Raw genomic sequence first — 17,914 nt, forward strand, 5'->3', positions numbered from 1 at the left:
CTGATCAAAGTCTTTCTGGCATTTGCTGCTTTTTAAAATCTCCGTGCCTCAAAAGAAGGATTTTCATAATCTGCAAGGAAAAAAAGACACCTTCGACTCAGTTTAGATGCTTTTCATTGCTGCTTGTCTATGTAACACCTGGTTTTACCTTCACGTGGAAACAGATGTACTATATAGTCCATGCACGTGTTTCCGCCTGAGATCAGAAGCATTGTGGAGTTGCAGAAAAATTAAAGACATAGCTATACACCGAGCTAAAACAGTCTAAATGTGATTGTTTTATTGTTGTTGCTGTCAGACTGAAATCAGCACAAACTGTGTCTAATTGTTGGTTCATTCCGTCATTTAGGAGCATGTGGTGAGTTCCGTTCATGTGTATGACTAAGTACCACAACTGATCATCACAGGCATAAGTGAATAAAGAGGCTGTCGTCATCTTGGCTCTCAATTGGCCTCTCACATAACTCACTGACACTCACCACAAACAACCGGCCGCTTTCGCTTCTCATTTTGCATCACTTCCTTCCAAAACCTTATCTCTTACATATTTCATGTATTATTTTGTGGTTTCTAGAATTCAAGAGTCACTGCTGAAAAGTATAAGGTAAGGTGTAAGTTTGAATAACTATTTTGTTTGTGAATGAGCATTAGAACAAAAACAAAGAATGGCGAGCAAAAATATCAATATACATAGCGTCCAAAATAATTATTTCGGACCCCACTCAACCCTACCTGAATGACAACTTTAAAAACTGAAAAAATAATATAAAGCACCCAAACAAAATCAATTAAATGGAGTCTCAGACATGAAGTATAGTCAGATTACAACACTGAGCACAGTCAAGACACTTAGATGAATCCAGAGGGAGTGGGGACAGTCTCTGAAATAGCAAAGGCTTTCATCTCCTAGAATGAGTTTGTTTATCCCGAGGAAGAGCATGGTATTACTGAGACATGTCGCGTGAAAACAATTTTTAAATCCTTTTTAATGTAAACGTCATAATTTTCCCAAAGGAATGCTTCATGTATAGAGGAAAAAGCCAGCCTTTACGCTTGCTGTCACTGAACTTCACTATCATCAGCAAAAAATAATCTTGAAAATAAGCATGGTTTGGTCAAAGTTTTGACTATAGACACAGATTTGTTTTTTCTTTTTCTGTCTTCTTTTGGTTCTTTATATAATGCAAACATTAATCATTTAGTCAGATTCTGTAACACACACCGCCTTTGCCATTATTTGCAAAGATAAAAATGTGTATCAGACATACTATAATGCATTAAGGCTAGAACAGTGAGATTAACAAAACAATATGGTTGTACATGACTTAGCAGTTTCATAACAGATGAATTGATTCTGAAGGTGTGTGTGTGTGTGTGTGTGTGTGTGTGTGCGTGCGGGCATAGTTGTCTGTAAATGAAAAATGAGAGAAACCAACGAACTGAAACATATAGGTGTTAAACAAATGCTCACACACCAGCTGGGTCCACAGTCAACATACCACAGGGTTTTTTCTAATCAGATGGCAGCTATGCTTTATCTGAAAACACTGTACAGTATGTCTACATTAAAAGAGTACTGCTTTCTGTGTTATATCTCAGGGGAGAATACATTTTCATGTATTTAACAACTTGTGATTAAGCCATTTTAATTTAATGCAAATGTAATGTATTTTCTGATTCAAAGACAGGGTTGGCAAGGACCAAAAACTATAAAAAATAAAATAGTCTCAATACACAGAGGTGTGCTGTAAGTCCTTACCAGCCTCTTCTTATCACTCCAAGTCTTGGGACCGCTTGGGACACTGGCAGGCTGCCAACACTGTGCTGTAGAATTATAGGCCCTCATTTGAAAAAAAAAAAAAAAAAAAACCTCAGTAAGATAGATGAAAGTCATCAGGTAAGTTGTGAAGTCTGTTAGTCCAAATTTTGTGACTAATGACATAGAAGAGAATTCAAAATAGCGGAGGAGTCGAGGTCAGAAGAAATTAGCTGGAAAACTTTTCCGTGATAAATACAATAACAGGGACCAGCAGTGAGACTGACTGAACAGCTAGCAATGCATGCTAATAACCTCATCCAAATGTGTTACAAATGTTCTTTGAGCACTGCATTTATTATGTCCTAAAAAGGGCATACATGTCATGCCATGGAAGCCTACGCAACCCTGTTATACACATCTTACATTGGAAAAGAAACAAGAGGCTACTGTAGAAGCTCCCAAAAAGTCAGTATGGCCCTGAACTGAGCCACATAAATTCCTGTCTTCCTGAACAGGAAAAAAATCAACTTCAAATCTAGTTTGCTGTCACTCAACTAGTAATGCTCCTCAGTCTAAGTAACTGCTGATGACTTCTGACAGCAGTGAGTACTACACCCTGTCTTCCGTCACTAACTCTTTCACTGCGACTTGAGCTGAGCCATCAAACGTACAAAGGAGCATGGAATATTCACAATAACAACCGCAATTATTATGCTGTTGCACCAAACTCCCGTGTCTCCAACAAGAATAAGTTCCAAATTGCTTACAGTTTCCCTAGCTACAGTGGGCTGAACTTTGAATGAAAGGGTGAAATGTCTTAAAACAGATGAACATGTCCCAAATGAGGAGAAAATTAACTCTGACCCAAACTGTATCATAAGACAGTATAATGTGCTGCTTAATTCTAATGTCACCAGTCACACACACACATAAACTAGTTTAACATTTTTATTTGCATTATCATACATTAGGTACAAATAACACAATCAATTACAAGGTAAGTAGCTCAGACTCATTTTAAAGGTTTCAGGCTGACAAGGGAAGAAAACAAACATACACCATTTGCAAAATACAATATATTCTTTCTTTTACAGTCTATTTAGATATCTACTGTAAGTCTTTTATGTACAAGGACAGGGGTGCAGAGATTATAAATGAACAGACAGAGGAGAGTTAGCGCTCATGTTACTGTGTGGGTAATATAAGGCATTCTTGCACATCACTGATCCTGTGCCCCGTATGGTCAAGAGGATAACAGTTCACATCAACTCTCCCACTGCACGACAGGACACAGGAAAGAGTAACTAAGAAGTATAGAGACATTACACCAGGTTCATCTAAAGCAAAGGATCATAAGAAGTGATAACTAAAGCAAAATATCTTTCAGACCTTATATTCACAATCATATCTTTAAAATATCTGGCCATCCGAATCAATTCAATTAAAATCAAAAAGGGTAAGGACATAAGATGTAAACAAAGCAATTTGGCTATTTCCTTTGCCATGGTGCACTGGGGAGCCCTGGTAGAGAAGAGGAACAGGTGGAATAGAGTCACCTCTGTCAAGTGAATTGCACAAGAGATCAACCGCTTTCCTGAATTACAGTTTAAAAGGTGGAAGCAGGAGTGTACTGTCAGTGAGGTGACGGATTGACCTGGCCCAAGCACTGAGGACTTAGATATAGACGGAGTGTAAGAGGACAAGAGGGAGGGAGGGGTCAAAGTGACGAGGCACAGGGGTTGTTCTTCAAGAAAAGCCATCATCATCATCATCATCATCATCTATCCTGTCTATGTTCCTTGTTCCTTAACTCCCTCACCATCCTGTATCATACTTCAATATTGTCCATACGTGTATTTGCCATTTTACTCACTGTCACAGATAGGCACAGGGAGGTAAAGGTAAACTAAGCAGACACACAAGGATAAATCCAGTTGTAGTCTAGACTATAAAGGTTGTCCGTGTTAAAATATTCTAGCTAAAATCTTTATTTCATAGAAGTTTTAATTTACATTCATGTGAATTGTAAGAGGTGTTTAAACAATAACATGGAAAACAATTACGTAAAATGAAGTCAATAATTAGTTTGAAAAGTTAAAGACTACGATGAAAGATAGTATGGAGGAAAATGGAATAGGGAGTTTAAGTCAGAGTGAAAGACTGTGTTCAGAATATCTGGACAAGCTGGAAAAGGCACACAGGGGAAGAGGATTAATCGTTATTATGCCCACACTGACTGTGACTTACATTCTGAAAACACAGCAAGGTAAAAGAGATTCTATTAAAGGGATGGCGCTATACTATTAGTCAGCACGTAGTCACATACAGAGGTGCAAGTTTGACAAGGGCAAGACTGTTGCTGAGCAACCTCTGCGTATGTACAAGGAATATTTTCTTTCAGTTCTGAGAAATTTCACTGCGAACGTTAAATCAAATGCTCCACTGGCTCAAATGTCTCTCAGACACCTCAGAGGAAGATCAGCAGAACATGCACAGTAAATCGACTCTCAAACTGACTGGCAATGTTAAGTGTACTGACACAATGTGCACTGGTATACTCATGACAGCATGCTGCTATATGCTATGTGGCCAACAGGGTGTAAAGACGTACACAGGGAGAAGCTGCCACAGAAAGTCATCCATGCCACTACAGCTAGTGCAAGGGTGCTATCGTTGGGTTCCGTGTTATCCAGGTTTGGCACATGCAAAAGGTGAGCATAAGACAGGGAACATGGTAGGAGAGAGTACAACTCTTTGAAAACTCAGACAAATGTTTACAAAGGTATCAATAGTTCCTACATGTAGCAGTCAGATATGATGCTATATAATGTGATATATCATTTAAAACATTCCTGATTTTTCGAGAAATTTGAGAAGCAAAACAGACAACACTGACAAAATCCTAAAATTACCAGCAAAACAAAAAACAGAATGTGACAAGAAAAAGAAAAACAAAGAGCTGATCTAGAACCAGCAACAGGGGCTAGGTATCAGGAAAGACTCTACAAAGCATCTTCTTAAATTTATAAGCTGTAATCAATATCTACTGGATGTCATTCAGCCTCTGGGCTCTGCATTCTTTAGGCTAAATCCCTGTTGTTCCTCCAGTTTACTTAAAGCCTACCAACCTTGCATCTATATCAGCCAAGCGGGTCTCAGTTCAGTAGTTTTGTGATACTGTTATTAATAGTGATGGTTTAATAGGACCCACCTTACAGTTAAACCAATCCAGACCTATGTAAACAGTGATACTCCACTCTAAAAAAAAGTGTCCTGTAAGCATGACAGGACATACAAACAAGCTGCATGTGGGTTTGTTAAGATTTGTGTGCAATGACTGAGATGATAAAGCAAAAATATAGTAGCAGTCAGTGTGTTAGGACACAGAAGCCGTTGCAGACATTTCTATTGGCATTTCGTAACAGTGAAAAGCTGTCACTAGAAATCTGTTGTAATAAACACCGACTTAAACTAACCATGGCCACTATTAAATCAAGACGGACAGAAGAGATACAAACGTTACAAGGGTTGACTCTTACCTTTAAAGTGAGATTTTGAGCAGAGTATCACTTTGACACTGTAACTCTTTGGGGTTACATACTTTATAGCATGCAGCATCCAGAATATCACATGCATGAATGATGCCTACCAACAGCATGCAGATACAGAGGGACAGGCAACAGCCAGACACGCATCCAATCAACACAATCTGCCTTCAAAATAACCCCAAATGAAAAGGAAATAATAATAATAATTGATAAATCTGACAAAACAAGTAGAACAGATAAATCTGGATTCTAAGACATCCAGCAGTTACAAAGTTGATCTGTACTGGGTTATGTTTTTTAGTTTTTTTTACACATACAAATATTGGATTATCTAATAATGTAATAAAAGTACATTCAGGTGTTGGTATAAAAAGTGTAACTTGCTATACTCTTTTTAAATAACTACTCATTATTTACAAAGGAGTTACACACTGATTCCTAGATACATTAAAATATTAATCTGATCTAATGGAAAAATATGTATGAGATCACAAAAAAAGAGGAGAATAAAAACAAAGATATCAGTTAAAGAAACAAACAGGCGTACGAAGAACAAGGGTTATTTTGAATCCAAATTAAACACAAATTTTCTTTTCTATATGTATCAGCTCAAACCAACATATATGTGTGTGTTTTATCAACTCTTGAGGGGATGATACTGTATGCAATGCAACATTGCAGAAGTAATACACAATTATGTCAAATGATGTAAATATCTCCATGTCTTTACAGTTCCCGTTAAGACATTTATGACCAATAAGAGGCTTTGTAGCCAGCGGGTGCAGAATCGGACAAAAACAGCGATTAACACTGACTAGTGTTGAAATATGACAAACTGTAAACTGTTTGGGATTGTTTTCAAGCTATAAGAATGAAACTGGCCATTTTATAAACTGACTAAATTTTACTCCGTGTCCACATAGTGTCCACAAAATTATTGACAGGGTAGGTATATACAATCTTCAGCTCAATTAGGGCAAGGAAAAAGGTGCAAGTATGAATTATCATTTTCCGAATCAGGTCAAGTATATAACAGCTGATAACAGTTCAGCCAAGTTTCCTTTCAATAAATTGGAACAAACACCTTCACACCTTTTGCCTGCTTTTACAGGCTGCATGGGATTTTTTGAGTCGACTTGCTACTCACACTGGTAGTTGAAATTGGCTAAAATCAGTTTGTACTAAAAATTTAATTAGACACCATCACCATGAAAACCAAAGAGGAAGAAAACTGTAAACATGATACAGGAAACATTGAACCACGAGGGGCTGTTTCAACGCCTGCACCACCTGTCCTTCATATTTGGCTATAGCATCTACACTGCTAAGAGTGTAAGAGTGTTTCTCAGGTCATCACATAATATCTGAGCTGTGATGACTATCCACAATGTTAAAAACTGTCCCCCACCAATTAGCTCTGTAGACAATATTCTTTATCCATGAAAGTATTGTAAGGAGATTCATTTATTCTCTAAACAGCTTTGTTTTAGTGCCTCCAGGTTACCAAAGCACATCCTTGTCTACAGTGCATGTTCATCATTAAACTAAAGGAAATTATTTCTTGTGGTGACCAAGAAAGAATCTAATCTATCTAATCTATACTGGCAAAAATGTCGTACTGAGAAAATATGCATGCCCTAGAACCCTGCTTATTATACAGACACCAATACATTAGGATCTATTGCGGGTCTTGATGAAAATTCGGAAGGTTAGGTTGGCGGTTGGTTTAAGTGGGTGGCAGTGAGCAGGGAGCTTTCCTCACAGACGTGTCTCCGTCCTTCTCATACGCTGACGATGAGCGAGGGGTGTACAAACTGCGGGTTGATGAAAGAGAACCCTGCAAACTCAGCCTGGTCGATGTTGGCAATAACCAGCTCGTCCGGTGGTGTGAGTTGAGGCTGGGTGCGGGTGAAGAACTTGTCGAAGTTCTCTGCTCCTTTGCCACACTGTAGGAAACAGACAAACAGGCAAGACAAGACATTTAGACGTCTGATGAAAGATTATGAAATGTGCAAGCAGAGCTACTGTACAGGACAGACGTGAAAATCTGGAGCACAGGCAGCAGTGTGCACACAGCAATTCTGAGAACAGCCAGTGAATGAAGCAGAATTTGTTTTTGACTTCTTGGAATTTTTCCACAAATTGATTGAAAGAACAGGACACGCATCATCATCATTAGTCACTACCACTGTGAGGACCATTCAGTTATTAAATACATTCTGGCTGGCCGGCCAACATATGTGGCTTCTCCTGCTTTAACCTGTCAACTAATTAAAATGCATCTTCATTTGATCTGGCCTACAAACAGACCAGATCTGGCACCTGATCCCCCACCGTACTCACTGCTACAGGAAGTAGGAAGTGAACAACGTCGGATTACATGCTCTACATCTCATTCACCTGAATCACAAACCTACCCGTCCGAATACTGGACGAACACTGGCACAGCTGTGAAACGGCAAAAAAAAAAAGTTTCGAATAAACGAGGCGAGAAAATCTGCTGTGATGCAGATCATTTATTTTGACTTCAGAGACAGGACACAAATGTGTCTGACTTGAAAGCTAATTATTTTTCAGAAGAATAAAATAAGAACAGCAACGGCACCGAGGTCACAGAAGGGCTAATTAGTGTGTTCATGAGGGGGAGACAAGCTGTCAGTATCTAACAGGTGACATCAAAAGTGTTTTCGAGTTTCTGTGACGAGAGGAGAACCAAATTAAATCAGAGGCATGAAAACGGATCATGTCACACGGTGGGATGCATGAGCGCTTCAGAGGGTTTTTCAGCATTGGAAGGGCTTGCATATTTGGAGACGGTGGGTGTGCATTTCATTTTGTAGCTGTTCCCCCTGACTGGGAACTGACACCACGTCAAAAAAAGATGTGCTGTGGCAGCACTTTACTTCGACAAATGACCAAAATAGTTGGCTGTAAACTTTGCAAAGAGCAGTGTGTAGGCTCTGTCAGCTGTCATGTTTAACTTTGAGGCATCAAGTGTGAATTGGTATATTTAAATGTTTGGCCTAATAAGTGTTTTAATTACGATTACGGGCACATCCAGCGAAGCCTTATGAGCACTGAGCCTCACTGCCAGGAGCAGCAGGTCTGGAAATAACTTTTACATTTATTTGTAAGTCATTTAAGCTATAAGGCCAACAGACAGAATGCACCCTCTATGCTCCCTGACCAATATAGCTGAAGATATAACATGCAGTTTTGTGTTCCCACATCAATCGTTTGGTCGACTAGAAGGTACAATTTCAGTTGACCAGGACTTTCTTGGGTTAATTCCCCCATTATTAGCACACATTACACATTGACACTAACACTGCTGGATAACAGTTGCAGGAACAGAAATAACAGAAATCAGCTATTATTTCTCTTTCAAAACTAATCCACTTTTTGGCGCTGCGTGTTGCTCAATTTTATCCGTTTTGTTCTCATATTAGCTTTCGTGGATCGTCTCTACCCTCTAGGATAAAACTGGCTGCATGCCATGGCACCTTAAATAGGCTTTCAAAATTGAGGAAACACAAGAGGATTTCATTTGTCATGACTGATGCCAGGCGCGACCACATTCTGCAATATTCATTCAAATAGGCCTCTGTGCTTCATGTTCCTTCAGTTACACATTTTTAGAGCAAGCAACACAATGCAGCCAACGTAAAATCATTTAGTATGCTGAATTAGGGACTCCAAATAAAGGTCTGGTTCCATGTTTAATACCCCTGTGCTAAGGCAATCAAATTATCAAGTTTCTTATTTGATTGTTTTCACTGAAGAGCAAGAAGAGATAAGAGAGAATACAAGGGACGGAGTGAGTGAGGAAGAGAGGAGGCTGCAAACAAAATTCTTCTCTACCCTCATTAGCTAGTCCACCTACACACTGGGCTCACCAACATGGATGCATGCATTATCCAGCACACAAACACACAGTCCACACAATTGCACACATGCGCACACATTCCAGCACCCAGTGCACAAATGAACTCTCTTCAGGAACAACTGCTCTCCGGTTTGCTGACTCTGTGAGGTCTATATCCATCGATCCGATACAGAAGTTGAACAGCAACAACCAAAGGACCTTTGGCACTGTTGTAAATACAACATAATATCTGTGCTTTATGCCGTGTTCACACTAGTGGTGTCAGAGCAACAAGCTGCAACTCATTTTCAACAGAATCCGACAATATGAAAGTTCAAACTGCTGCCCGACACTTGGCACTACAAGCAAGACTTACTACATTTTAAAGCTGAGCTGGGTTCAGACACTCCAGTGACGTAGAGATTCATCAACCAATCAGTCATATTTACATTTGTTCTACAACTTGCTTCAGTCAACAAAGGTGCAAGAAAATGAATCTTTCCATGTATGAGAGCATTGCTCAGTGCATGTTTCTGCTTGTGATGTTTTCAGTGATAGTTAAAAGTGATTTGTTGAGATGTAAATCTGACTAGACAGATATACCCCCAACTTTTTAGCCAGGTAGCGGCATCTTTAACATGGTTTTGCCTACTTGTGTTTTTTTCCTGAAGTACCACTGCAAGGAAAAGCATCCACTGACTTTCTTTCTCTTTTCTGGTTACTAAGCGCTTCGACCAATAGGACCGACTGACCCATATAGGAACCTGTGTCCCCACCTGGACTCGTAATTACTGCTAACATAAACACATCCGTGTGTGCTCAAATACCATGAAACATCCAACGATACACAGACGGAGAAAAGAAAGAGAAGGTAGGTTTTGAGAGGATGTATGAGAAACCAGAGATTTTATAGTTTGTGCTCAGCAACTCCACATCCTCTTCACTTGGTTTTCAGCCCCTTCCAATCAGTTGTAATTGTAAGCATTAGGGCAGTTTGACCGGCCAACCAACTGTGACCTGGCTTTAAAACATTTGATTCACTCATGACTGAGTGACTTTATGCACATTCTATTCACAGATAAGACATCGTTGTATGTATGTTTCTATCCATGTGAGAGGCAGTGTGTGGGTGTGTTATAAGGCCTGTCATTCTGTGTTTGTCAAGCTGAGGTATAAAGGACATTTCTATTTTCTTCTTACTTATTTATTTATTTATTTTTTAAATCAAGGGGGGCAGTCAGAGCATGTCAGGTGATTTAACAGAGGTGAACACAAAAACATTGAGACAGAAATGTTTCTAAGGTGTGTGTGTGTGTGTGTGTCACTGACAGGGGACGTTCGCTCCAAGCCACCACCGCCACCAGCGTGTCAGAGTGAATAGAAGGCAAGTTTGTGTGTGTGGTGTGGACTCTCCTCTGGCAGACACCTGATGGGTAATTGCCAGCATCCTTCAATTGCTGTGTCTCTCTGTACTCTTGTCTTCTTCCATCCATCAATGACCATCCGTCGCTCCAGTAAAGCGACACATTTCTGACCCTGACCTCCACCGACAATCTCCAGCACCAAGACGTCCCTTTCTAGATCACGAAATAGCTACTCCCCGTGACATCGGGCCTCTACTCCTGCCAGTGTTTACACAAAGCATATGTGGGACAAAGCCTCAGCTGCAGACAGTGCTGAGTGTTTGGAAATATTTGACAGACACGCTTCATTTCCAGTGACGGTGGTTATGTTCATCACTCACAGCACAAGTCCTGAACTTTAGAAATATTTTAGCTCTTGGTGACAGAGCATCACACTACAAATAAAGGAATGAATAGACTAGAGACTAATTTAAGTGCTGCTTTCAGAAAATAATGAAGAAAAAAAAAGCTTAAAAGATTAGCTCAGCAGGAACAAAAAGATAAAATTAGATTATAAAGTAGTCCTTTCTGCCTTTGTGATGTTTTCGGGGACATACATTTGCCCTTTTTGAAAAGCACAGGGCTGGTCTTACATCGCCGATGTCTCATTGTGTGATTCAGCCCCCTTATTGGGTGAGACCAAAGCCATTATGCTGCTGATACATCCCCCCGGTTCACAGTGACATAGTGTCCTACATGGGATTTTGACCTACTTTCTCTCATCTTTAATCTTTCCCCTCGCTCACTGCACACATACAGACACACACGCCTCTGCACTCAAGCATATTAAAAGAACACTCAGCTACTTAGGATGATAAATGAATGCCTGCCTCCATTAAGAGTTGTGCCAAGACTTTCTCTCGCTGCCTTCTTCACCATTCTCCCTCTTCCTGAACCCAGTGGCATAGGAACGCTCCATTCAGCTTGCAGCAGAACATCTGCCATTTCAATTTAACATACATCTTTAAAAGTGGAGGATGGAAGTATATTAAATACATTTTTAGTCCATACTGGTGTATATGACAAAGCACAGCAGAACTCCTCGATTATTGGTGCAGAAAGTTAAAGATACCACGAGTGCTTTGGCTATGCTCCAATAATTTACAACTTTCAAATATTAGGTTCAGACAATCCGAGACCCTGCTCCAAGCAAAATTTACAGCTGTCATAATTATTAGTTTCTGCAGCACCTAAACAAATCCAGACATTAACACAGGGAAATATTTACGACGCATATATTCCTTTCAATTTGTACTATAAAATATAGAGCTAGTGTTTGAAGTGTTTCAGATGAGACCTTTATGCAAACATGACTGATTCTGCACTTGCTGAGACATAAACTATAGACTTTTTTGGAAAATGTGATGAAGTGGAAATACAGTTATTCTCAACTCCAGAATTAGAAAATAAATAAATAGAATGAATAAATGCACGAACCAGAAGTACTGCCTATTATATCCAATAACCCACAAAATACAAGGCAGACATGCTCTGTCAAGCTGGAACAGTGTTTAACTCTCATTTTCCTAGAGCCACGGTGAGTCATAACTCATCTACATTGCCATCATTTTCTGTGTAGGGGCGTGCGCACACGCGTGTTACCACGCATTCCATGAACCATGCGCATCCTTTCCTTCGACGCCGTTCCAAGATTTTCTGTGCAGTGACTACATCCTCCCACTCTTTCTTTCCCTGCCTCCATCCCTTCACTCGCCATCGACCAGAAGCTCTCTATTTGACCTACTTTTCCCATCCGGATCTGTTCCCTTCCAGCCATAAACACCATCAGCCATCCACAAGTGGGCATAAAACGTGTGGGCGTCAAGTGTGTGGTGCTGTCTAGAAATTAGCCTGGTTAAATACCAAATACCGACACTGTTAGCTGACTGTCGCTGGCATTTAATTAAGCACTTGACAAGTTACCTGAAGAATATGGCTGCACAGTGACAGCACCGTAAATATGGCTCATCACTAACTAAGCCTTCCCTGACACTCACTCTACTGTGCAGGCTATGTCCTCCATGCTGCCTGAAGCTACAATCCAATAGATACAGACGCTTTGAATCCTTCAGCTGAGTGCCGCTGCTGTATTGATTGCAATTCCACAGCTGTCACAGGTGGATGAAGTGAGATTGAGCGGTGCAAGATGCACAAGGAAAAAGGAAAGATGAGGAGGAGGAGTGGATTAGAGGGGCATGGATAGACTTGGTGAGAGGTGAAAGAGTATCACCGGTGGTTATGGAGTCAGAAACAACACTGTATTACATGGTATGGTGATATGGACATGATGGAGCAGGTTATGGTTGCAGGAAGCATTCAGAAATGTGTTATTGCTCTCTTTCCAGCTCTTTCATCTTCCAAGCGCAGGACCATGCGAGCATGCAGTGTGCAAAGGACATGCACATTTGCATGCATCCACCTCCCTGCACCTTCAGTGTGGCCAGCTATTCAAACACAGAAAGCCTTTCTTTGTTCTTGCCCGTATTGATTACCTCCCTAGACGGCAACAAACTCACACTCGTATGCAGCAAACAGACACATGAGACAAGGCAAAGAAATCTTCCTCCCCTGCTTTTCTCAGTCTCTTAAGATTCACTTTCTCTGAACCCTCTCCCACGCACATATGTTTACTCGAACATACACACACACACAAAGCACACACAACATGTCCAGGATGCCCAGCACATCCACTCAGACAACATGGACAAAGAGGCCAGGAGTCACCTTGTTAGAGGAACTGGAGCCCTTCAGGGTTGAAACAGAGGAAAACTACAATATTTAAAATGAATATGTAAGGGGGACATACGCGCGCGCACACATACACACATTTCCTGGCATTTGTCTTTTTACATAATAATTTTACAAAATGAAATATATGCAATAAATATATATGAAATATATGTGTATATGAAGTACAGTGATATACAGGCATAGGGAGAAAGTGTATGTGTCTACATGATCGTATGACTTCAAAAGTATGTTTTCCTCTGCAGCCAGATGTGTGCATTTATAACTATGCATTAAGATGAGAGGCTTTGAAACTACCCACATAACACAGAAGTCATTGTGGAAGGAGGTAAGTCATTGTTCACTGACAATCCTGAAGACTCTGAGAGAAATATTACCTCACTTTGGGTGACACTGGGTACTGTGGTGTGCAGCGGATTAATCCCGTGGTACAACTTTCTCCTCTCTCTTACATTCTACACACACATTATGTAGTCAGTCACGTTAGATCAGCTATTTCTGCACACATGAACTGTTTAATGCCGTCTCCCGCGTGTAATAAGATTTATAGCATCAACATTTAAATTTTTTTATTTATATTCAGTAGCAACACGGCGGAGTGCCAGCAACACTATTACATATGTACTAGTACTTTAAGTGACTCATGGGTAAGCGTGTGGTGTTTATGGACCAACTGTGGAGATATTTTACATGCAGCCTAAAACAAACCAATATGTAACAGGGTGTCTGTAATTGCATTATATTTATATACATTTCTGGTGAGTAAGAATGTTATGTCTTAATTATTCTTTTTGCCTATGTAAGGAATTTCTGGAGCCGACAAGATTAGTGGGCTTCAACTGAATCACAACGACTATGTTAACCTGCTTACCTTACTACTCACTGTAACTATTGCAGAGTGTTTAGATTATCTGTTATTGCTCGCTTGTTTTCTTGACCTTTTGTTGTAGTTGAGTGGGTTAAAGTGCGCGCGCCATTTCCTTACAACATTGTTCCGACATAAACTCTCTTAAATCTGTTGCACATCCTCTCTTAAGTTTTCCTTCCATCTTCCGTGTCCGTTTCAACTGTACGTTAAACCTCTACTGGCGGTGACTACATATTCTCTGCTGAGTAAGTTTAAAGTTAGTCAAAGAATTCCTGATAGCCGCCTTCTGAAAAAAACAAATATTTGTCCAGACAGAAAAATGCATTTTCTGCAGAAAACTGTATAAATTATAACTTCAGATGTTCCATCCAACCTCTGCATCTCACGTAACAAAGATTACGAGGGATTAATGAATCTGAAGCACAGTAAAAGAAATTTGATCAAACCCTTAGGAAAAAGACATCTGTGCATAGCTAAGAATGAACTCTAATTAGTGTGTGTGTGTGCTTGTTCATTTTCCAGGATGGGGTCCATGGAAACATCTGAAGAGTTTATCCTAGGGATTTTCTTAGGTTGAGCATCAACCCAGAGCATCAACTATACAGACAGCAAAAATGAATCCTTGTCGCTGGTATTCCAAAAATTTAAGATATTAACAACCTGCTGCGCATTACATATTAAGCAAATTGGACAATTAATATGTAACATTTTCCTGTTACGTATGAATGAATAAGAAGATAATACGGAATCATTTAGATGAATTACTGTGCTTTACCACGTCTGTTTTGTGTTTCTATTCTTACAAATGTGACTGAGGGCAGAAGTTCAAATTGGTAAACAAGGAGCCAAGAACACACAGTCCCCAAGGGAGTAGAGAACGCAGCACAGGGACATAAAGTGCCTTGCCATAACAGATTTGTCTTGTAGTGATGAGCACATCTGTTCTTTTAAGATAGACGCAGCTCAGAAGGTTGCGCTTGTGTATTTGTTGCCTTGTGTGTCTTGTGCTTACGACACAATGCTCCAAGGTAATTTTTCATCAGTCATAACCATCTGTTAATGGGACGTAGAGTTTCTATAGGCACAAATGCAAAGGAAAAGTAGATTCTGCTGTCCACTAAACTGACTAGATACATTCACTACTATGTGGATACTTGAAGTTGAGATACACATTTGGTGGGACTTAGTCTCCAGTGCCACGGGTGCCATAAAACAACGACAGAAGAAGAATTAAAAGTCCGACAGCTGACCTAAAACTATTGGGAATTATTCTTGTTTCCATTGTACTTTAGCGTTATACCTTAGCTAAATGTAACTTACTAACACTTCCCTGGAATAGACAGGTTCTATGGGTCTGACATTTGACCTTCATGTGTTTAGAAATCTAAACTTAAGCGTGTTTCGTCCCTGAATGTGCATGTGCATGGCACTTACCACTTTAGGCTTGAAGGGTGGCTGGATCTCCCTGTTCTGAAGGCGTTCCCAATCGATACGTCTGAAGAAGGCATGTTCTCTGATGTCCCTCTCTCCTTCAGGGCTGCATCCCAGACGCTTGGATGGGTGTTTGGTCATCAGCTGGTAAGAAACAACAGAGAAGTTGAGTTAGGACAAGGAGCCAAAAGGTAAAACCATTCAGTATTATTACCAATAATCTATGTTTGAGAACATTAGGTTCAAAGAAAAAAAAAAATAAAACTTTTGTCTTTCTAAAGTTAATGAGAAACACTTTAATTTGTAGTTATACAGAGAACAGAATGCTGTAATTTTGCGAACCACAGAAAACTAATGACATTAGTGTCATCTCTCTCGTGAGCGAGAAAAACTCCCACTTGTCCTTTCGCTGATGTGCTTTGCAAAGCGATTCCACCTCTTTCTAGGTCAGCAGAGACAACAACCAAACAGATGGGCCTGACAAAAAATGATAGAATTGTTTTTTTTCTTTCTCCCTCTGCGTGTTCTGCCTTTAGTGATATGCTGCCACTTCCAATCGCACCACACACAACATGAGGACCCAGTTAGCGCTTTGTTAAAAAGCAAAAAATAAAAATAAAAAAGATTTATGACCCCACAGAAAACATCCAATTACAAAAAATTGTCCTTGTTGAATTATGCAGCAGAGCATTGGTATTTAAAGTAATTATTCAAATAATGTGTCAGAAGCTTAAATGTTTTTGTTGAGCTTTCAGCTGGATAATTGTACAAATAAAACACAAGTTTGCTTGGATGAGGAAAAATGTAGGCTTGAAATTTGACTGCCAGCACAGTTAGACTATTTAAAAAACCTAGATTGAATAAAGTCTCCTGCCTCAGTGCAGTGATTTATTCTGACTGGATAGCAAAGAGCTGGATAGAGAACCTGGTGGGTTTCAGCATTGACAGTCCAAGGACAAAATGACTTATTCATGTACTGTTTGACTGGGTGAGTTAACATGCTTAAATAGGCAGGCTTTCTGGTATGGTCTGCAGTGTGTGCTTTCACCCAGTGGCACACCCAAGCTGAGAGTGCATACAGTGCATGCATGCATACACATGCACGGGCCCCAAAGGCTGCAGAACCTCTGTTTAAATCCTTCATCGGTAAAGCACAGTTTCACGTGCAGCTCAGTCACCTTGACAGTTCTTCAAGAATATAGGATATATTTAGCTAAACGTCCTTGTGTGTTCAGTGGTGCTCTTCCTGCAACAAATGCTGATCTAAGACAGATACAGTTTCAGTCACGTCTTAAACTTTACTTCTGTCAAGACCACTTTGGACAAAGAAACTTGTTGCATTTGTAGTCAATAAGTTCTGGTGGTATGGATCTGTTCTGCAACCTTCCTGTCCTTCCACGACCCTACATTAAGAGCTCAAGGCACGGAGAGCACACCTCCATGCTCTTCCATGCGCCTACATGAAAACCCCAGAGAGCAGCAGCAGCAAAGACCCCCCCAGCCCAGAACAGAGCAAGGATGCATGATACAGTAATGGCATTTATAGACACACAGGATAAAAGGATGATTTAGGGTGGAGGTGGGTAGCAAAAAAGCTTTCTGGGAAAAATGAAGGGAAACCAGGATATAGCAACTTAAATAGGCGCCTTGAATGAGATTTGCCATTGAGGTTCAGCCGAGAGGTCAGCTGATATGGTTTGCTTAGCTGATTAACCTTCAGCTGATGAGCTAGGTTTGTAAACTGAACTAGACTCCGTGGCCTGCCTCGACTGATGCTTCGCTGTCATCAAATGATGTAATGCAATAGTAATTGATTCTGATGAAACTATGTGAAAGTTGCTGCATTTAAAGTAGTAAGACGTTAGAATCTGTGGTGGTATTAGTGTGCAAACTCACAGGCCACATACTGTGACTCGTGTTCCATCACCCAACAGTGAGAGAGAGTGGGCAGAGCTAACGCAACCGACTCATCTGTGTGTGAGGTGGCAGAGTGATTTTTCTCGAGCTGGAAGAAAATGCTACCATGGCTAGAACTGTTTGAGTCTCTGGGATGTGAGTTTCAAACGCACACCTGGAAAAAAAACGCTTACTAAGCTTCTTTGACGCGTTGTGTGAACAAATCTGCTAATACAAACTCATCTTTAACGGTGGAAAAAAACGTACACGACGCTGAAACAGAGGGTGTGCTATGTAGCGTAAGATTAGACTGTCTATTCTGTGACTAGTTGGAGGGTGCAAAAACCTCCTCATGAACCCTGAAGAAGAAGTAATATGAAAAACTATACCTCGACA

The 17,914-nt window shown here is 40.3% G+C and overlaps 1 protein-coding gene across 1 annotated transcript in view; it reads right to left on the reverse strand.

Annotated features, from left to right (window-relative positions):
* Positions 1 to 2,590: 2,590 nt before the first annotated feature.
* The window catches only part of prkcaa (protein kinase C, alpha, a), a 135,573-nt gene continuing 120,249 nt past the window's right edge, over positions 2,591 to 17,914 (reverse strand). The window contains exons 16-17 of the mRNA XM_084570894.1: positions 15,626 to 15,766; positions 2,591 to 7,253 (exon numbers count right to left, since the gene is read on the reverse strand). Of these exons, the coding sequence (XP_084427020.1) occupies positions 7,089 to 7,253; positions 15,626 to 15,766 (306 nt within the window). The 3' untranslated portion in view covers positions 2,591 to 7,088. The remainder of the gene's footprint in view (positions 7,254 to 15,625; positions 15,767 to 17,914) is intronic.

The sequence above is a fragment of the Chelon labrosus genome (genome assembly GCF_963514085.1).
Source record: "Chelon labrosus genome assembly, chromosome: 2".
Classification (NCBI taxonomy): Eukaryota; Metazoa; Chordata; class Actinopteri; order Mugiliformes; family Mugilidae; genus Chelon; species Chelon labrosus.